The following is a 16,301-nucleotide window of genomic DNA, read 5'->3' as shown; positions in this document are numbered from 1 at the left end:
TGTTTTAACCATTTTTCTTCAAAACCTTGTTTTTAACAAAAATCTTCTTCTAGAGTTAGGGCTTTGTCCTAGATAGAAAAGATCTTCCTCTAGAGTTAGGACTTTGTCCTAGATAGAGAGTTTTAGAGTTAGGAGTTTGTCTTGTGTTGTGTGGTTTGTTTGTGTTTGTGTTAGAGTTAGGGGTTTGTTACGCCTCCGTCCGGTCAGTTGGCGATTCACATTGCCGACTGATGACTAGGTCTAAGATGCGTTAGTGATCCCATTGGTTTCCTTAGGAAATACAGCCTAGTTACACATAGGTTGTAGGAACCACCTGCATTAGCTTAGGGCTAACTTGCATTTAGTTAGGGCATATAGGGTGTCCTAAAATCTTCAATTCACTGGAATTTAAATAATCGTTCAAGAAGCTTTAATTATTAGTCCGGTCTTTTAGATCGAGTCTAAGATAGAGGTCTAGGTATCTTAGGCATCATAGTTTAGAATAGGTGCGAAGAACTACGTTGCCTTGATTCTCGTGGAGGCGGGGATACGTAGGCTTCTTTGGATGAACATCAGACCATCCGAGGACTCGGGCTAAATCGTTTAGAGTCTTAGGATTTGTTATGTTGTTATATTGTGTATTTTGTTGTGTTTTCTTACTTTCTTGTGCAGACCCTATACCTGAAGCTGTAGCATGCATGTGTTTGTCCACCAGAACTTAGACACCAGTTAGGTATGTCACTCATAACCCAGTTGTAATTAGGCGACACATTTTTTATTTTATTTTGTATGTGCTTATTATTTCATCCCCTGCTCATGCATGATTAGGTAGACGTCTTCCCGGGGATATTTGTTCTCATTTCACATGATTTTCGCCCAAAACTCTTCGAGGTTAATAATAAATGGCATAAGAGACCAACTGTTCGCACTCGGGCGAATTGGGGGCGCTCTTCGGACCTTCTCCATTCGTCACCAGGCACGGACCTTTAGTATCTCTGGTTATCCATTGCAAACAGAGCATTTGTTTTGGTTCCATGGCGCATCCATGGATGGCGACTCTGAGTTATTTTTAGATATATCTTGGTTTCGAGCCCTGGCTCCGGATCAGGATGTATCTCCGTCTTTTTATATCGCCACTCATGCTATGCTGTGAGGGTGGCATCCATTTCGAGAGTTCCCTGGTAGAGCTCTCCTTTTCGTTGTGGAGATCCAGAGGAGAATGTTAGGGACCCGTTCCCTCACAGTCCTCGGATCGGGGTCCACAGTTGTTCAATACTTTTGAAAAATACTTGACAATACGGGCTTAGACCATATAAAAATACTTCACAACCATTAATCCAATTATCCCTCTCTAGGATTGAATTCAAACATATTCATGGGTCCCACATGGGATGTGTATAATCAAGATTGTTGATCCATTAGACCATCATGAAAATGCTTCACAACCATCAGATTAAGGTCCTCACAAACCAACACTTCATACAATGATCTGATCAATGCGGGGAATGGAATTGGCCAGACGTGTTTGTTTGCCTGACCAATGGACGTGATCATTTCCCCATGGCACACAGGGCCGAGGTTACATTGCGCTGCAACCTATCCATGACGCTGAAAATTTTATGATATTCTGGGTTACACAATATAAAAACTCTAAGCAAAAACATTCCCACTTCCTGAAAAAATAGTTAAAATTCTATTTGAGCCCAATAATCAGTTTTGGTCCCACAATCAGTTGTCAAAATCTAAAACGAATGGTCCTTTATTTTGAACCTAATAATGAGAGTTGGATTCAAATGTTGGAAATTTATTTCCAATTTGGGGGCCCATAATTGATATACCTCTGATTTGGAAATTTTAGACGTTTTGTAAAGTGGTTTTTGGCTACTAAAGATAACTCTCATTAAGAATCCTAAATTAGAAAGAGTATTAGTGTAATTGGGAAACTAACCCAATTCCCACAAGCTTAAATACATGTGTTGCTTAATGGGAGCAACCATTCCATTCCTTCAAAACTTGGGTTTAGGGTTTTTTATGTATGGTGCCAGATCTACCAAGAACGGCCCATGATTCCATTGATCTGAGCATAAGTCTTGGATAGATCTGAAGACTACGTCAGAACCGAGTTTGTGCGTTCATCGTGGAGTGTCTTCAACTGTTTGATCTCGTGCATCATCAACTGCTTCTATATGATCATCATGGCCTGGGTAATGATCTTTCCACTTAAAGTTACTTAAGGTTTTACAGCTGGTATAAGAGCAAACCTCTAATCCGTGATGATCGATCGGAGCCTGATGCTTTGATCGGAATAATAATAATAAGCATAATAATAAGAAGAATGATAGATACAAGGGAGCCCTTGCATAAAGAGCCTAAAAAGGGCTCTTCATTGGATCCACGTCATCAAATGTAACTGATTTGCTTTTTCAACCAATTTTAAATTGTAACTAAAAATGACATGGATCCAATGAAGAGCCCTTTTTTTGCTCTTTATGCAAGGGCTCACTTGTATCTATCATTGCTCTAATAATAATAATAATAATAAAAGGGTTTCAAAACAAAAACAAAAATCGCCGGACCTCCATCTAGAGTTATTGGCCATAGCGGTGCGATCCCCGTCGGCCATGGCGTGCGGCATCCCTCGTGGGCCTAATCTCCTTCCATATTGAGAATTACATGCAACTTGTCCTCTTTGGCTTGGTTTAGAAGAAGAGGATATGTCGGTCATATCTGAATTTCTTTGGAATTACAGTTTGTTTTCTTATTATTGATTCTTATGGAATTGTAATTATGATATCCATACGCTACGGTTAATACCTCCCCAAAGGAACCCTTATGAACTGGAATCGACCCACTGGCGTACGGTTTTGAGCTGATGAGTCGATTTTGGATCTACCAAGAACGGCCCGCGATTCCATTGATCTGAGCATTAGGCTTGAATAGATCTGAAGACTACATTAGAACCGAGTCTGTCACTTTCATCGTGGAGTGTCTTCAACCGTTGGATCTCGTGTATCATCAACCGCTTCTATCTGATCATCATGGCCGGAGGTAACGATCTTTTTGCTTAAAGTTACTTAAGGTTTTACATCAAAATCAATTTTCAAGATTTAACGAAACATAGAGTTTTTATACAATATCCGCCCATAGATACCACTATTTTTTAAAAAGTATGATAGTGCTCACCATGTTCAAAGAACCAAATCATTCATTTGAATCCCCCCACTCCCCTTAAAAATCATCTCCAAATGATCCTAGCTCTCTGATATGTAGATTTTGTATTATGTAGTCTCTTTGTACAGATCGCAAGAATCATCCTTTGGAGTTTTTTTTTTTTTTTTTTTTTTTAACCCGGAAATTGAACAGCCCCGGGGCGGACCGCCAAGAATATATAAAAAGAGTTAGCCAATACAAGGGAGGCAGAGCCAATTAGCCTGGATGATTACAAGAAGAAAATGCTAGCAACCAAATAACCAAAATTGGGCTAGGGAGGGAGGGGCGAAAAAGCAGCCCGAGGCAACAACTTACAGGGAGCACTAATCCTAGTGGATTCTTCTGCGTACCTTGTTGGAAGGTCTGATGTTAGGGAGGCCGGCAGCATCACATCTAGCAGACCCTCTGGAATGGCGAGGCAAATTTGCCCATGAGGAGTAGAAGATGTTGTTCTTGGAGGAGCATCCGAAATTGGCAAGGGAGTCAGCTACAGAATTGCCTTCTCGATATTGGTGTTGGCAGCAAGGGGAGAGGATAGCAAGAAGATCTTGAATTTCTTTCCAGAGGTATTGGATGGCCCAGAGGATTTGGCCTTTGCTGAGGATGAGGTCAATTAAAACTTTACTATCCGATTCGACTATTATCTTGGGCACTTTAAATGCCGAGCAACATCTAAGCCCATCCAAGAGGGCACGAGATTTGGCCACCATGTTGGATCCGATCTCGTAGTGTAGGGAAAATGCGAGGATGATTTTTGCATTGTGGTCTCTGATTACTCCTCCACCCCCGGATTCACCGGGGTTGCCTTTTGAAGCGCCATCGATGTTAAGCTTAAAAAAGCCTTTTGGAGGTCTTTTCCAAAGAATCCAACTATCTTTCTGAGAGCAGGGAGGGTTCTGTGGAATCCCGATTTGGGAAAGAGAGAGTTCTTCTATCAGATTGGGGGTTTTAGGGAAGCCATCACAGAAGCGCAAGCTTTTGATTCCTTCAATAATAAGACAGAGAATCTTACTTGGATCATTGAGATTACCTTCCATTTTCCGGGAACATCGTTCTCTCCAGATTTCCCAGGATATGAAAGAAGCTGAGATGCCGGAGAGAAATGAACAGAATGATTTCCTTTTAGCGGCAGCCGCCCACCATGTGAGGATTCTAGCAAAGATCCCTTGGGAGGGAATCAAGGTGATATTCCAAAGGCTAGCAAATGCTGACCAAATACTACGAGCTAGGTCTCCATCGACGAATAGGTGATTAAGAGTTTCTTCCTTGCTGGACGAGCAGCATGAGCATTTGGAGGGGAGCTGGACATGGCGAGATTTGATTCTATCGTCTGTAGGGAGGGCCCTTTGGAAGAGTTTCCATAGGAAGCAACTGATTTTGGGCGGAAGGTGATCCAGACTGGGCCGGCCCAAACTAGAGGTTGAGCTTTAGATCTAAACAGATTCCAGGCTGAGTTTGTGTTAAAAGAGCCAGACGGGGCGGGGCACCAGATCAATTTGTCATCTGATTGGGTGAGAGACGACTTGGAATTGATCAATGCTTGGAGGATAGAAGGAGGGAGGTGGTCACATAGCATCAGCAAGTTCCATTGCCCAGAAGGGAGGATCAAATCCTTAATGGAGACGTTGAGATCGATGGATTCTTTGTGAATAGCAAAGGTATGTAAAGGGGCGCTGCCAATCCATAGGTCAGTCCAGAAAGCGATGGACCCTTGTCCAACCACCCACCTGGCATTAGCAATCCAAATGTCTCTGACGGAAAGAATTTCCCTCCACATTTTGGAGCAACCCTGGGTAGGATTTATAAGGTTTAGGTAATGGTTGTTGCAGTAGATGGATCGCATTAAAGAGCTCCAAAGGGAGGAATTGGCGTGGATATGATGAAGAGCCTTGATTCTGAATGCTGAACATAGATCTGCCATGGACTTGGTTGCTAAGCCGCCCTTAGCTTTAGGCTTAGAAATGCGGGGCCAGGAGACCCAGTGAGTTTTAGGCCCATGGTCTCCACTGCCCCACCAGAAATCTGACATAATTCTGTCGATTTTGTGCTGGATAGCTTTAGGTGGAGTGATGGCAGACATGAGGAAGATGGGAGTACTGGATAGAACATGGTTGATGAGAACAAGTCTTCTAGCTTGAGAGAGTAACTTACCCTTCCATCCTTCAATTTTGGATCTAATTTTTCTAATTAGATCATCGAAGAAGCAAGTTTTCAACCGGCCGGCATAAAGTGGGACACCAACGTAGGTGATGGGAGGGGTTTTGTTGGTAAAACCAGTAGAATTGGCTATGATCCTCTTCCTACTGAGAGAGGTCTTTGCTGAGACTGCAAAGCAGCTCTTTGATTTGTTGATTTTTTGTCCCGAAATCAGCTCATATGAGGAAAGAAAGGACATGATGCTCTTTAGGCTAGATTTGCTCCCGTTCGAAAAGATAATCGTGTCGTCAGCGAAGAGACAGTGGGTGATGGGGATACATCCTCTCATTCTAAGGAAGTAGGATGCTCCACCTTCTCTGAATAGGGCAGCCAGACCTCTGCTTAGAACTTCTTCCGCTAGAATGAAGAGGCAGGGGGAGAGGGGGTCTCCTTGACGGAGGCCACGAGAGGATTGAAAGAACCTGTGGGGCTCTCCGTTTAAAACTATTGAAAACCAGCTTCTATGGGTGCATTGCATGATCAATTTCCTCCATTCCAAGGAGAAGCCAAACCTTTCTAGCACATCCAGCAAGAATTGCCAGTTTAATCTGTCGAACGCTTTTTCCATGTCAATTTTGAGGATCACATTGCCTCCTCTGACCTTCTTGTTGAGACCGACAATCATCTCCTGGGCGATGGCAATATTGTCGGTGATGGACCTGCCTTTAACGAAAGCGCCTTGCTCTTGGGAGATAATTTTAGGCAAGACCCTTGCAAGCCTTGAGACCATGACCTTCGAAAGGATTTTGTAGCAGAAGTTGCACAGGCTGATGGGTCTGAATTCAGAGAATGTGAGAAGGTTTTCATTTTTGGGGATCAAAGCTAGGAATGTGGAAGAGTAGTGCCTGGAAAGGTTACTACCTTCGAAGAAGGCAGCTGCAGCTAGGAGGTCATATTTGATCAAGTCCCAACAATAAGAGTAGAAGATACCTCCGAACCATCTGGCCCAGGGGCGCTTTCCAGAGGGCTGCTGAAAATGGCTTCTTTGATTTCCTCCTCCGATGGGGCTGCTAGGAGCATATGATTGTCTGCAGGAGAAATCAACTTAGGGATGAGATTTAGCAGGCCGTGGTGAGTCCTTTTCCCCTCCTCAGCTAATGCTTTCTCAAAGTAGGTGGAAGCCAAGTCTTTGATCATGCCCTTATCTGTGATCCAGTTCCCGTTGTGTCTAATTTTGGTGACCCCTCCCAGGTTCCTTTGATGGTGCATAGCAGCATGGAAGAATTTATTGTTTCTGTCTCGTTCTTTTAACCACTTCTCCTTGGTTTTCTGTCTAAGGAAAATTTCCTCGTGGAGAATGGTTTCATTCAACCTGTCTATGGCTTCTGATAGACTTTCTGATGTGGTGGAATTTGGGTTAGATTGGTGGTCCAGCTCGGCTTTGAGAACCCTGTCTTCATTGGATCTGACATTTTGGAAAACATTGCCATATATCTCTCTATTCCAGGTTTTCAGTACATTTTTCGTGTTTTTCAGTTTGGAAGAAAGGGTCTCAAGAGGATTACCAGGGGCTTCAATAGACCAGGCAGACATCACAATGGATTGAAATTGGGGGTGTTTTGACCACATAGCTTGGAATTTGAATGGTTTTATTTGGGGGGTTAAGGTGGGGTGGATGTTTGAAAGGAGGGGACAATGATCAGAGCAGGTGCGGGAGAGATGGGTGATCGATGTGGAGGGGAGTGAGCTTAGCCACTGAGAGTTTGTGAGAACCCTGTCTAATCTGGTCCAAGATCTCTGGCCATTCCTACTGATGCCATACCTGGTGAATTTGCTGCCAATGAACCCAGCATCAATGAGGCCTGCGCCATCTATGGCTGATTGGAACTCGCGGCATGAAGCGGGATCTGGAGGCCTTCCTCCTAATTTCTCATCAGGAGATAACAGGGCATTGAAGTCCCCCCCAACAGCCCAAGCTTTAGAAAAGGATTGGCTGCAGTCCCTGAAGTAACTCCATAGATTTCTCCTTTCTACGTTGGAACAACTGGCATAAATAAGGGTCATAAAGGCTTCTGAACCAGATTGCAAGTGAGCAATCTCGACCGACAGTGCTTGGTTATTAGAAGAAACCCGACTCATTGAGAGGGAGCCATCCCATAGAATCCAAATTTTGGATGATTCGTTGAGGTTTGTCATATAGTTGGTGAAGTGTAGCAGCTCTGCAACTTTAGGAACCTCTAGTTCGTTTAAGAATGGCTCTAAAAGAACAATGAAGTTGAGCTTATGAAGCTTGGATAACGCTTTCAGTCTTCTCCTGGAAGGTCTATTTTTGGCCCCCCTGATATTCCAGATAAGGCCGTTAATCATGGGACAATTTTTCGGGTCCTCCCAGATCGCTTCCCTTTTTCTTTGGTTGGGAGCTAGGTTTAATCGGGATTTGGGGTGGGAGTTTTTGAAGAATGGGATCATTAGGGTGCTGGAAAGAGAGTTCTTAGGATGGGGGTTGATCAGGCAGAAGATGATCGGTGGGGTTGTACATTGGGTGGGAGGATGGCAAGGGGGTGAGGAGGATGGCGAAAGTGTAAGGAGGTGAGGTGATGGGGATATTGGGGAAGGAGTTGAGGGACCTAGGAGAGGAGAGGGAGCTGAAGGAGGAGGGTTAGATAGGTCTCTTCCAGTCAGATTGGCTAGTCGAGAGTTGTCTAATCTAACCCGCTCTGAGAGTTCTGAGGTTCTAGCTTCGAAAAAATCCTCACTAATTGAGAGGTTAGAGGGAGTAGTGCTAGAGGGAGGGTGAAAGTCTATAGGTGATGAATCACAATGAGCAGACCACTCGATGGCTAGAGGGGCGGGCTCCAATGAGGGCAAGGGCATCAGGTGAAGAGGGGTGGGGAAGTCGCTTGGTAGATTTCTTAAGAGAGGTAAATGGTGGGGAGGCTCAGGTGAATGAGGAGAGGATGGTAGTGGGGGAGTAGTGGGTTCTAGTAGGGGCGGGCAGGTTAAGTCCACAACGAGGGATAGACCATGGGGGGAGAATAGAGGGATAGAGAGGGGGGTGGGAGGTTGTAAGGCCGAGGGCATCAATTGGGTTATTGACGGATGGAGATGTGACAGATTTTGGGTAATGACTGGGTCATGGGCTACCTGAGAATCTGGTTGCATACTAGGTGATTCGGCAGGGGAGATAAGGTTTGGAGTTCCTGTTGATATAAGTTCGAGGGCGCCTACTTCGGTCGGAGATCCTCCCGATAGTGGGTGAACATCTTCAAGGTTGATTGGGTCAGGTGGGGCAGCATCCGCTCCTGGAGTTTGTTTATGAAAAGCCAATTCCACCCAGGATTTGGTGGTTCTATTCAAGTCTGGAAGGGATTTCTCCGGGGGCACAGCAGCTGCCAACCCCTCAGCTGGGGGGGGGAATGCTTAGCATATGGGTCTTGGATTTTAGGGGGTTGGAGCTTACAGTTGGGTCAAATTTGAGACAACAACTACAGTAGTGTGGGATTCTTTCATAGTTTACCTTCTGCCATCTGCCTTTTTGCCCAGGGAATCCTAGCCAAAGCCGTTCCGGAAGGGGCACGTTAATTCGGATTTCTACGCAGAGTCTGGCCGCTTCTGTTCTAGAGCCTGAAGATGTATATCCATCAATTTTTAACACTCTACCAACAAGACCTCCAACGGAGACTAGAAAATCATCATTGTAGCAGAATAGGGGGAGTCCAGGTAGCGAAATCCAGATAGGGGCGATGGGGGGTTCTTCTCCTGGAGTGAAATCAGGGGTCCATCTGAGGAATCTAAGAAGAAGACCCTGAATCTTGATGCTGCCAGAGAGCCATACAGCCATGAAATCCGTGTCTGATCCTAAGCGGATTAGGAGATGGCGCTAATCAAGAGAGGTTATTATAGGATCCTCAGAGAGGGAGTGTTTCTTTTTCAGAGATTCTCTGAGCAGAGCGAATGGGGGTTTCCCAAAGGAGCATTTTGCGATCAAGGCCAATCGGAAGGGTGCCGATCCTTTCAGAATGTCGTCCTCAGAGAAGATGATAGCTGGTTCACCGGAGGGAGTTTTTCCAGGAGCTTTCACACCCAAACAGAGTTTGGGGAGAAATAATCTCCTTGTAACAGAAGCTGCAAACGATTTGGTGGGGGGGGGTTCTCTCTTTGGAAAACAATTGGGGGAGGGGGAATGGGTAGAATGGTGGGGCGAGGGAGGGTGGGGTCATCTGATGGGGCAGTTGGGGGAAGAACCCCCACAATGGGGGGTTCGGATGCAAGCATAGGGAGGGACTCTGTGTCCAGTGGTGAGGGTAAGGAGAGAACATAGAGGGAGGGATGGTGGAGGCGGGGCGAGGGGTTTTGCCCTGAGATCAGATCAGGATGCAGGAGGCGGAGGGGTTTTGCCCTAGGAGGAGGGATTTTGCCCAAATTGCATTCTCATCCTTTGGTGTTGATTTGGGAGTCCAACGATCTTTCACAAGGTGGGCTCCGCCATACCATTGAGAAATATGCTAAAATACACATAGAGATCATATAAAATCTCGTATATTTATTTAGCCTCGACTTCTATAGTCGACTTCCCAAAATCAACTGCATAAGAAGATACTAAGCCTTTTATCTGCAGAGTTTCGTATACCACATTATCCATTTTAGAATCTCAAGTGATCAGGGAGGTTTAGGATCATCATATGGAGGTTATCTAAGAGGCCCTTTATTATTTTTATAAGGTAGTTTGTCTTTTTAAATACAAGGACATTTTGGTCATTTTATGAGTAAAGAAATCTACATTGGGCATTTTGGTCACAAACCAATGACATGACCTGATTTGCAAAGTTCTCTCAAACGTTAGGATTCTATTTGCAAATTGTCGAACAAGAAGACTCTTTTTACAAATAAAACGAAGTAGAAGACTTCTTTTGCAAAAACCCCTATTTATTATATCATGTATCTTAGAGTATATTTTCTTCTTATCAGCAAGATATACCTTATCTCAGAGGGCACTATGGGTATGAGCTCATTAGAAATGACATTATCTAACCAAATGCAACCGACATATGGTACGCCACCGTTGAAAACAAAAGGAAGCTTGGTTGCGGCACTGAGGAACTTTTAATTGTGGGCGGTGAAAGAGTGGATGTTAAATTGATCACCTTCTTTATGAACTAAAGTTGTATTTTAACAATAGTTTCTAATTTCTTTCATCTGTAAGAGCATGAGTACACTCTTGACTTGTAATGGTATTTTGTGACCGCTGTTAGTAGTTAATTCTGTTAACTAATAACTCTGTTTTTAGTTTCATTGGCAATGGGTTCTATTAACCAATATCTTTCTACCAATGTGCTAATTGATTCCCACCTGGACAAAGCGTATATTTAACCAATATCTTTCTTCTAATGTGCCAATTGAACTTCCACGTTGCACCTGGTTAAGCTCTGCATGAAGTTTCTTTGCCCATCAGCTGGGTAAAAGCAATAGCGTTGTCATTTCCGGTGGCGTTTTCTCCGATGTACCAAAATTTTCAGTGGTTTTAATCTAATACCGGTGGCATATCATTACGTACCGGCGGCGTACCATTACAAACCGGTGGCGTACCACTAGGAACTGGTGGCGTACCACTACGAGTCCAGCGGCGCATTGAACTTCCAGGTAGCGCTTGGTTAAGCTCCACATGAAGTTTCTTTGCCCATCACTGGGTAAAAGCAATAGCGTTGTCATTTCCGGGGGCGTTTCAAGTGGCGTTTACCCCGGCGTACCAAAATTTCCAGTGGTTTTCATGTAATACCGGTGGCGTACCAGTATAAACCGGCGGAGTACCAGTTTGTACCGGTGGCGTACCACTAGGAACCGGTGGCCTATTAAGAATATCAGGTGGCGTGCGCATTGAACTTTACTTAGCTTCTCATCCAGCTCCACATTAAAATCCACCAACAACCTATCAATGTAATTTGGAATGAAATTACCCCACTTAGTCTGTGGGAGTTTATTTCCCTCTATGGATCTGTACCATATAATATGATTTAAAGGAATTCGTCAGAAGAAAGGCGTGGGGAAACAAGAGTAAGCGGTACAATATTTTGCATGAACGCAAATTATAATATATTCAGTCGCATAAATCATCAAGCATTACATCATACAATGTCATTTGTCACTAATAATTTCCACACATTTACATTGACATTCCCACGAATATATTGATGTTAGTATGAGCAATGTTGAGGATGAGGAGGCGAGCAGATTGTCTCCGGGCGAGGATGTAGTACCATTTACTGTTAAGGTACAGGCGTAGTTTTTGGTTGACCTAAGTTGGACGGTTGAAGGAATTAGTCGGAAGAAGGGATGGGGAAGCAATAGTAGAGAGTGTACAGCTACTTATAACGTTACTGATTACTCGCTATAGAGAAGTGGGAACATTAACCTTATAAGGAGCCCTACAGATTCTACTACTACTTCCCCACCCCCTCTTCCTACCAATACCTTCAACCGTACAACAATACGTCACCAAAAACTACACTTGTACATTAGGAGTAAATGATACTACCTACCCGCCTGGAGGCAATCTGCTTGCCTTCTCACCCTCAACATCGCTTATACTAATAGTAAATTTGCTATAATAAGCAATAACAACACTACAAGAAGCAGCGCCAGAAGAGTAATGCCCAATGTAGGTGTAGGCTGGACGTGCACAGGATCCTCTCCTTCCCCTCATCCTGACAATGGCACTTGCCGAAGCCTGTACTCCCTTAGTTGTTGTTCCGCCTCCTCCAGCGTGGTATAAGAATAATGGACGACACCACCGTAGCATCTTAAATGGCGCTCGCACTCAGGCCATGAAGTGAGATTCCCTATTGGCGTCCCCTGAAAACTAAAAAGTACTTCTTCCTACCCATAATCTTGCAAGGTATTTGGTGAACATGTATCTGTGCAGGAGGAGAATCGAAGAAACCCTTAGAGCTGCGGCAGCAATTCTGCTCTAGGGTTTCCTTAGAGTCCTTATATAATATATATATATATATATATATATATATATATATATATATATATAGAAAGAGAGAGAGAGAGAGAGAGAGAGAGAGAAAACGAAACGACTTAGGGTTAGGGTTACGTGTTCAATACATATTAACGTCACCGTTTCTATAATAAGCCACCGACACATTAAGTAGAGACAAACTTCAACAACAGAGACCAAAGAAATAAATCAACCTGTTATGCCACCGTTACATGTGTTTGTCAACCATTTTCATCGTGGATGAACCACTTAATGAACCTGGGAACGGCACCGGAATTCTTACTGAAATTTACTCAGTTACCAAGTGGGGAATCCTGAAGTTACCAAGTGGATAGAATTCATTGCGTTTCTTGGATGAGTTAGGAGGAAGACAACTGACAATGGAATGAGTATTCTACGTACACACTCACGAATAGAAAGGCGGGTGCCCAACTATTTCTGACCTGCAATCAACCAGACAAAGGGTATCACATTATTGGATTACAAGCGACACTAAGTTATACTGTTTAAAAAAAATCTTGCTGTAGATTTTACCTAGCTAACGACCGTGAATGTAGGAGGCGGTCAACATCAACTGCGGGTCTCCTTATCAGATCATTCGCGCACCTTCATTTGTTGTGGCCAAGTTGACCGGAATTACCACATCTGTTATGTGCTCCAGATGGGCAGCAATCTACCTTCAGGTTGTTGCCACTGCAACTTGTCTAGTGTTGTGTCAATCACTTCTCTATACGTATCACGCAAAGTTTCCGACCAGTACCATTTCTCAGTGAAGTCGAACGCATCAGCTTTTCTAAAACCAATGGCTGCCATAGCATGAGCACATGGTATCTCGAAAGTTTGGAACGCACGACATGAACAGGTCTTGTCTCCTAAGTCAACTCTGTCTTGGTGCAACTTCGAGGACACCTGAAAGAGAAGCAAATCGAGAGTACTAACATTCATCCTCCTTCCCGCATCACTAGCCGATTGGATGATCTTAACGGCGTACGAAGCCAGAGGACCTTTCCAACGATTACTGGATTCTCTACATTTTGCAAATGATTCAGACGCCTTCCGCCTCGTGTGTTCCACTAGTGTGGCAATAGGATATTCTATGGCATTCTTCAGGACAACATTTGAGACCTCACATGCATTTGATGTATAAATATTGAATCTCCTCCCCTTCAAGAAGAGACTAGCCCAATTTTGCTTATCAATCTTGCATATCCATTCATATGCTTTTTTATTGGCTGCTTCTATATCGGCCATGGTCGTCTAAAAAATATCCTCTCTCAAGGTAGTTCCTGCCTTCCAAAATTGATCCTCCATATATTCGTCCTTAAAGTGCTCCTTAATGTTCGCTTGGATGTGCCTAAGGCAATAGGAGTGATATGATTCTGGGAATACATCATTCACTGCGTGTATTATCCCTTTCTGCCGGTCGGAGACAAAAGTGATGCCCCTTCTCCGATGCGGTTCACAAACTCTCACACGAAGCTGGCACAGAAACCAACCCCACGTCTCGATATTCTCTTTCTCAACAACAGCGTACGCGAACGGAACTATCCCATTATTTCCATCCATCCCGCATGCAATCAACAGTACACCAGGATACTTCACCCATAGGTGAGTACCATCCACGGTGATAACGGGTCTGAGTGATTTATTCCAAGCCCGAATACAAGGACCGACTGCCCAAAATAGTCGGCTGAATGAATCATCTCAGCCAGATAGCTCAGATAACCTGTAAACTTCCATGAAACTGCCAGGGTTTGGACGACGAAACTCTAATGCATATGCTAGTAGTAGACGATAAGAGTCCTCATGACTTCCAAGGAAATGTCGAGCAATCAATTCCTTCGCAACATGTGCCTTTCGGTAACTCAGCGTGATACCCCATTCGGCCTTCAAGTAGTCAATAATAATATTGGCTTTTATCGGTCGACCAAATTTACCTATGCAAGTCTTAGTTGCCCAATCCGATGTGGCTTTAGGATGATCATGTCCGGGTAGTTGAGGAGGACATTATGTTCGTCCACAAATGTTTTGACCTTCGCATTACCTTTCCACAGGGTTGCTCTTATTCTCCAGGGGCACTCTTTTGTTTTGCACACAACTGCAAAGTTCTTCGTGTTTCTATCAACAGCACGGAATGAGAAGCACCGGCGTAGTGCATATTGGGCGACTGCTTTTTTGAATGTCGTGAGACTTTCAAATATGGATCCAACCTTCAATTCCTGTTCCTCACTTCCAAATGCATCACCAAGTTCGTAGTTGACCATGTCATTGTCATCATATGCGTTCGGGTAGGAACCATCATCATTGGGTAGAGGTGAGTAACATAACTGAGCATTTTTCCCGGCCTCATTCCCAGTCCCATTGTCGTCTCCTTCGGTCCCCTTATCCACGCACACCTCAAAACCCATATCATACAAGAAGTTCATGTCATCATCACCAACGTCAATTGCATCCCCGTTGGATTATAATTAGCATCGGGAACTATAGGAGGAACCTCCTCCTCCACATCTTCATTCAAGTCAAACCTATAGTAAGAATATATAAAACATCGTGATGAGAGAGATTCCATTCCTAAGATGATACCTGCAAAAATAGAAATTACAATGAATCGCGATATTTCACCTTGCAGCATCATCACATGCATACGAAATTGGAAGAATGGGACTGCTTGAATCGGGGAGGGATGCATCGGGCATCAAATTACTATCCTCCGGAAGATTAGGGCTTCGTTTCAAATAGCTGCAGCTTACATTACAGAGTGGAGGAGAAGTATCCTCTTGCACATTGGGGTAGCTACAGCGCACATGATAGATATTGGTGCAGCGCACAGTATAAGTATCCTCTTCCACAGGATAACCGCCAATAAGTCTCCTCTTGCACATTATTGCTGCGTACTGTATAAGTATCATCTTCCACCGAATGATCTGGCCGGTAAGTCTCCTCTTGCATATTATTGCTGCGTACAGGATACGTTGGCTTATAAGTCTCCTCTTGCACATTATTGTTGCGTACATGATACGGTGGCTTATAGGTCTCCTCTGTCACATTATTGCTACACACATGATACGCTGCCTGATGAGTCTCCTCCGTCACACGTATAGGGGACACTGCATGGCTTGCAGCCATGCCAGTTTTTGATATATATATATATATATATATATATATATATATATATATATAGAGGAAAGTGTCTCTAGTCTCTCCCCTAGATAAGCTTATCTACTCCTCCCTTTAAAAAAACACAGTTGGCCCACGCTGTTTGGATGATCCAAAGCATTCATTTGATAGGTCCTAACATAGATAGGGTGTGCCCAAAAAATCAGCACCAAAGGGTCATCCTAGAACTTCATTTTGTTGGGCATACCGTGTCCAAAATAGACGCATATAAACGTTGACGTTTATATGTGTCCAAAATGGGTACCACAAGGCACCACAAAACGAAGTTCTAGGATGACCCTTTGGTGCTGATTTTTTGGGCACACCCTATCTATGTTAGGACCTATCAAATGAATGCTTTGGATCATCCAAACAGCGTGGGCCCACTGTGTTTTTTTAAAGGGAGGAGTAGATAAGCTTATCTAGGGGAGAGACTAGAGACACTTTCCTTATATATATATATATATATATATATATATATATATATATAGAGAGAGGAAACTGTTGGTGAGCTTAAGCTCACCAAACTTATGGTGAGCTAGCTTGCCCAATCACATGGGGGCCCACTTTGTTAGGATGATCCAAACCATTCATTTGAAAGTCCCTTACATAGATGGGGGGTGTACCAAAAATCAGCTCCATAGGATCATCCTAACCCCTCCATTTGTGGAGGACAAAAATGGACATACACAAATCTGCCCCATTTTTGTCCTCCACAAATGGAGGGGTTAGGATGATCCTATGGAGCTGATTTTTGGTACACCCCCTATCTATGATAAGGCCTTGCAAATGAATGGTTTGGATCACTCCCCAAAATGTG

At 43.8% G+C, this 16,301-nt stretch overlaps 2 protein-coding genes across 2 annotated transcripts; both read right to left on the bottom strand.

Annotated features, from left to right (window-relative positions):
* Positions 1-6,285: 6,285 nt before the first annotated feature.
* Positions 6,286-7,692, bottom strand: LOC143855875 (uncharacterized). The gene has a single exon (XM_077365930.1). The coding sequence runs from the start codon at positions 7,690-7,692 to the stop codon at positions 6,286-6,288; it is 1,407 nt and encodes a 468-aa protein (XP_077222045.1).
* A 5,281-nt stretch (positions 7,693-12,973) lies between these two features.
* Positions 12,974-13,576, bottom strand: LOC143855874 (uncharacterized). Its single transcript, XM_077365929.1, has one exon. The coding sequence runs from the start codon at positions 13,574-13,576 to the stop codon at positions 12,974-12,976; it is 603 nt and encodes a 200-aa protein (XP_077222044.1).
* Positions 13,577-16,301: the final 2,725 nt, after the last annotated feature.

Source organism: Tasmannia lanceolata, unplaced genomic scaffold, assembly GCF_043159265.1.
Source record: "Tasmannia lanceolata isolate RefF3 unplaced genomic scaffold, GAP_Taslan_0.1 ptg000023l, whole genome shotgun sequence".
Lineage (NCBI taxonomy): Eukaryota > Viridiplantae > Streptophyta > Magnoliopsida > Canellales > Winteraceae > Tasmannia > Tasmannia lanceolata.
The sequence above is the reverse complement of the archived record's forward strand: the minus strand, read 5'-3'. Positions and strand labels throughout refer to the sequence as shown.

Coding starts and splice junctions, on each gene's coding strand:
- LOC143855875 (XM_077365930.1), bottom strand. CDS start 7,692: ATGATTAACGGCCTTATCTGGAATATCAGGGGGGCCAAAAATAGACCT.
- LOC143855874 (XM_077365929.1), bottom strand. CDS start 13,576: ATGGCCGATATAGAAGCAGCCAATAAAAAAGCATATGAATGGATATGC.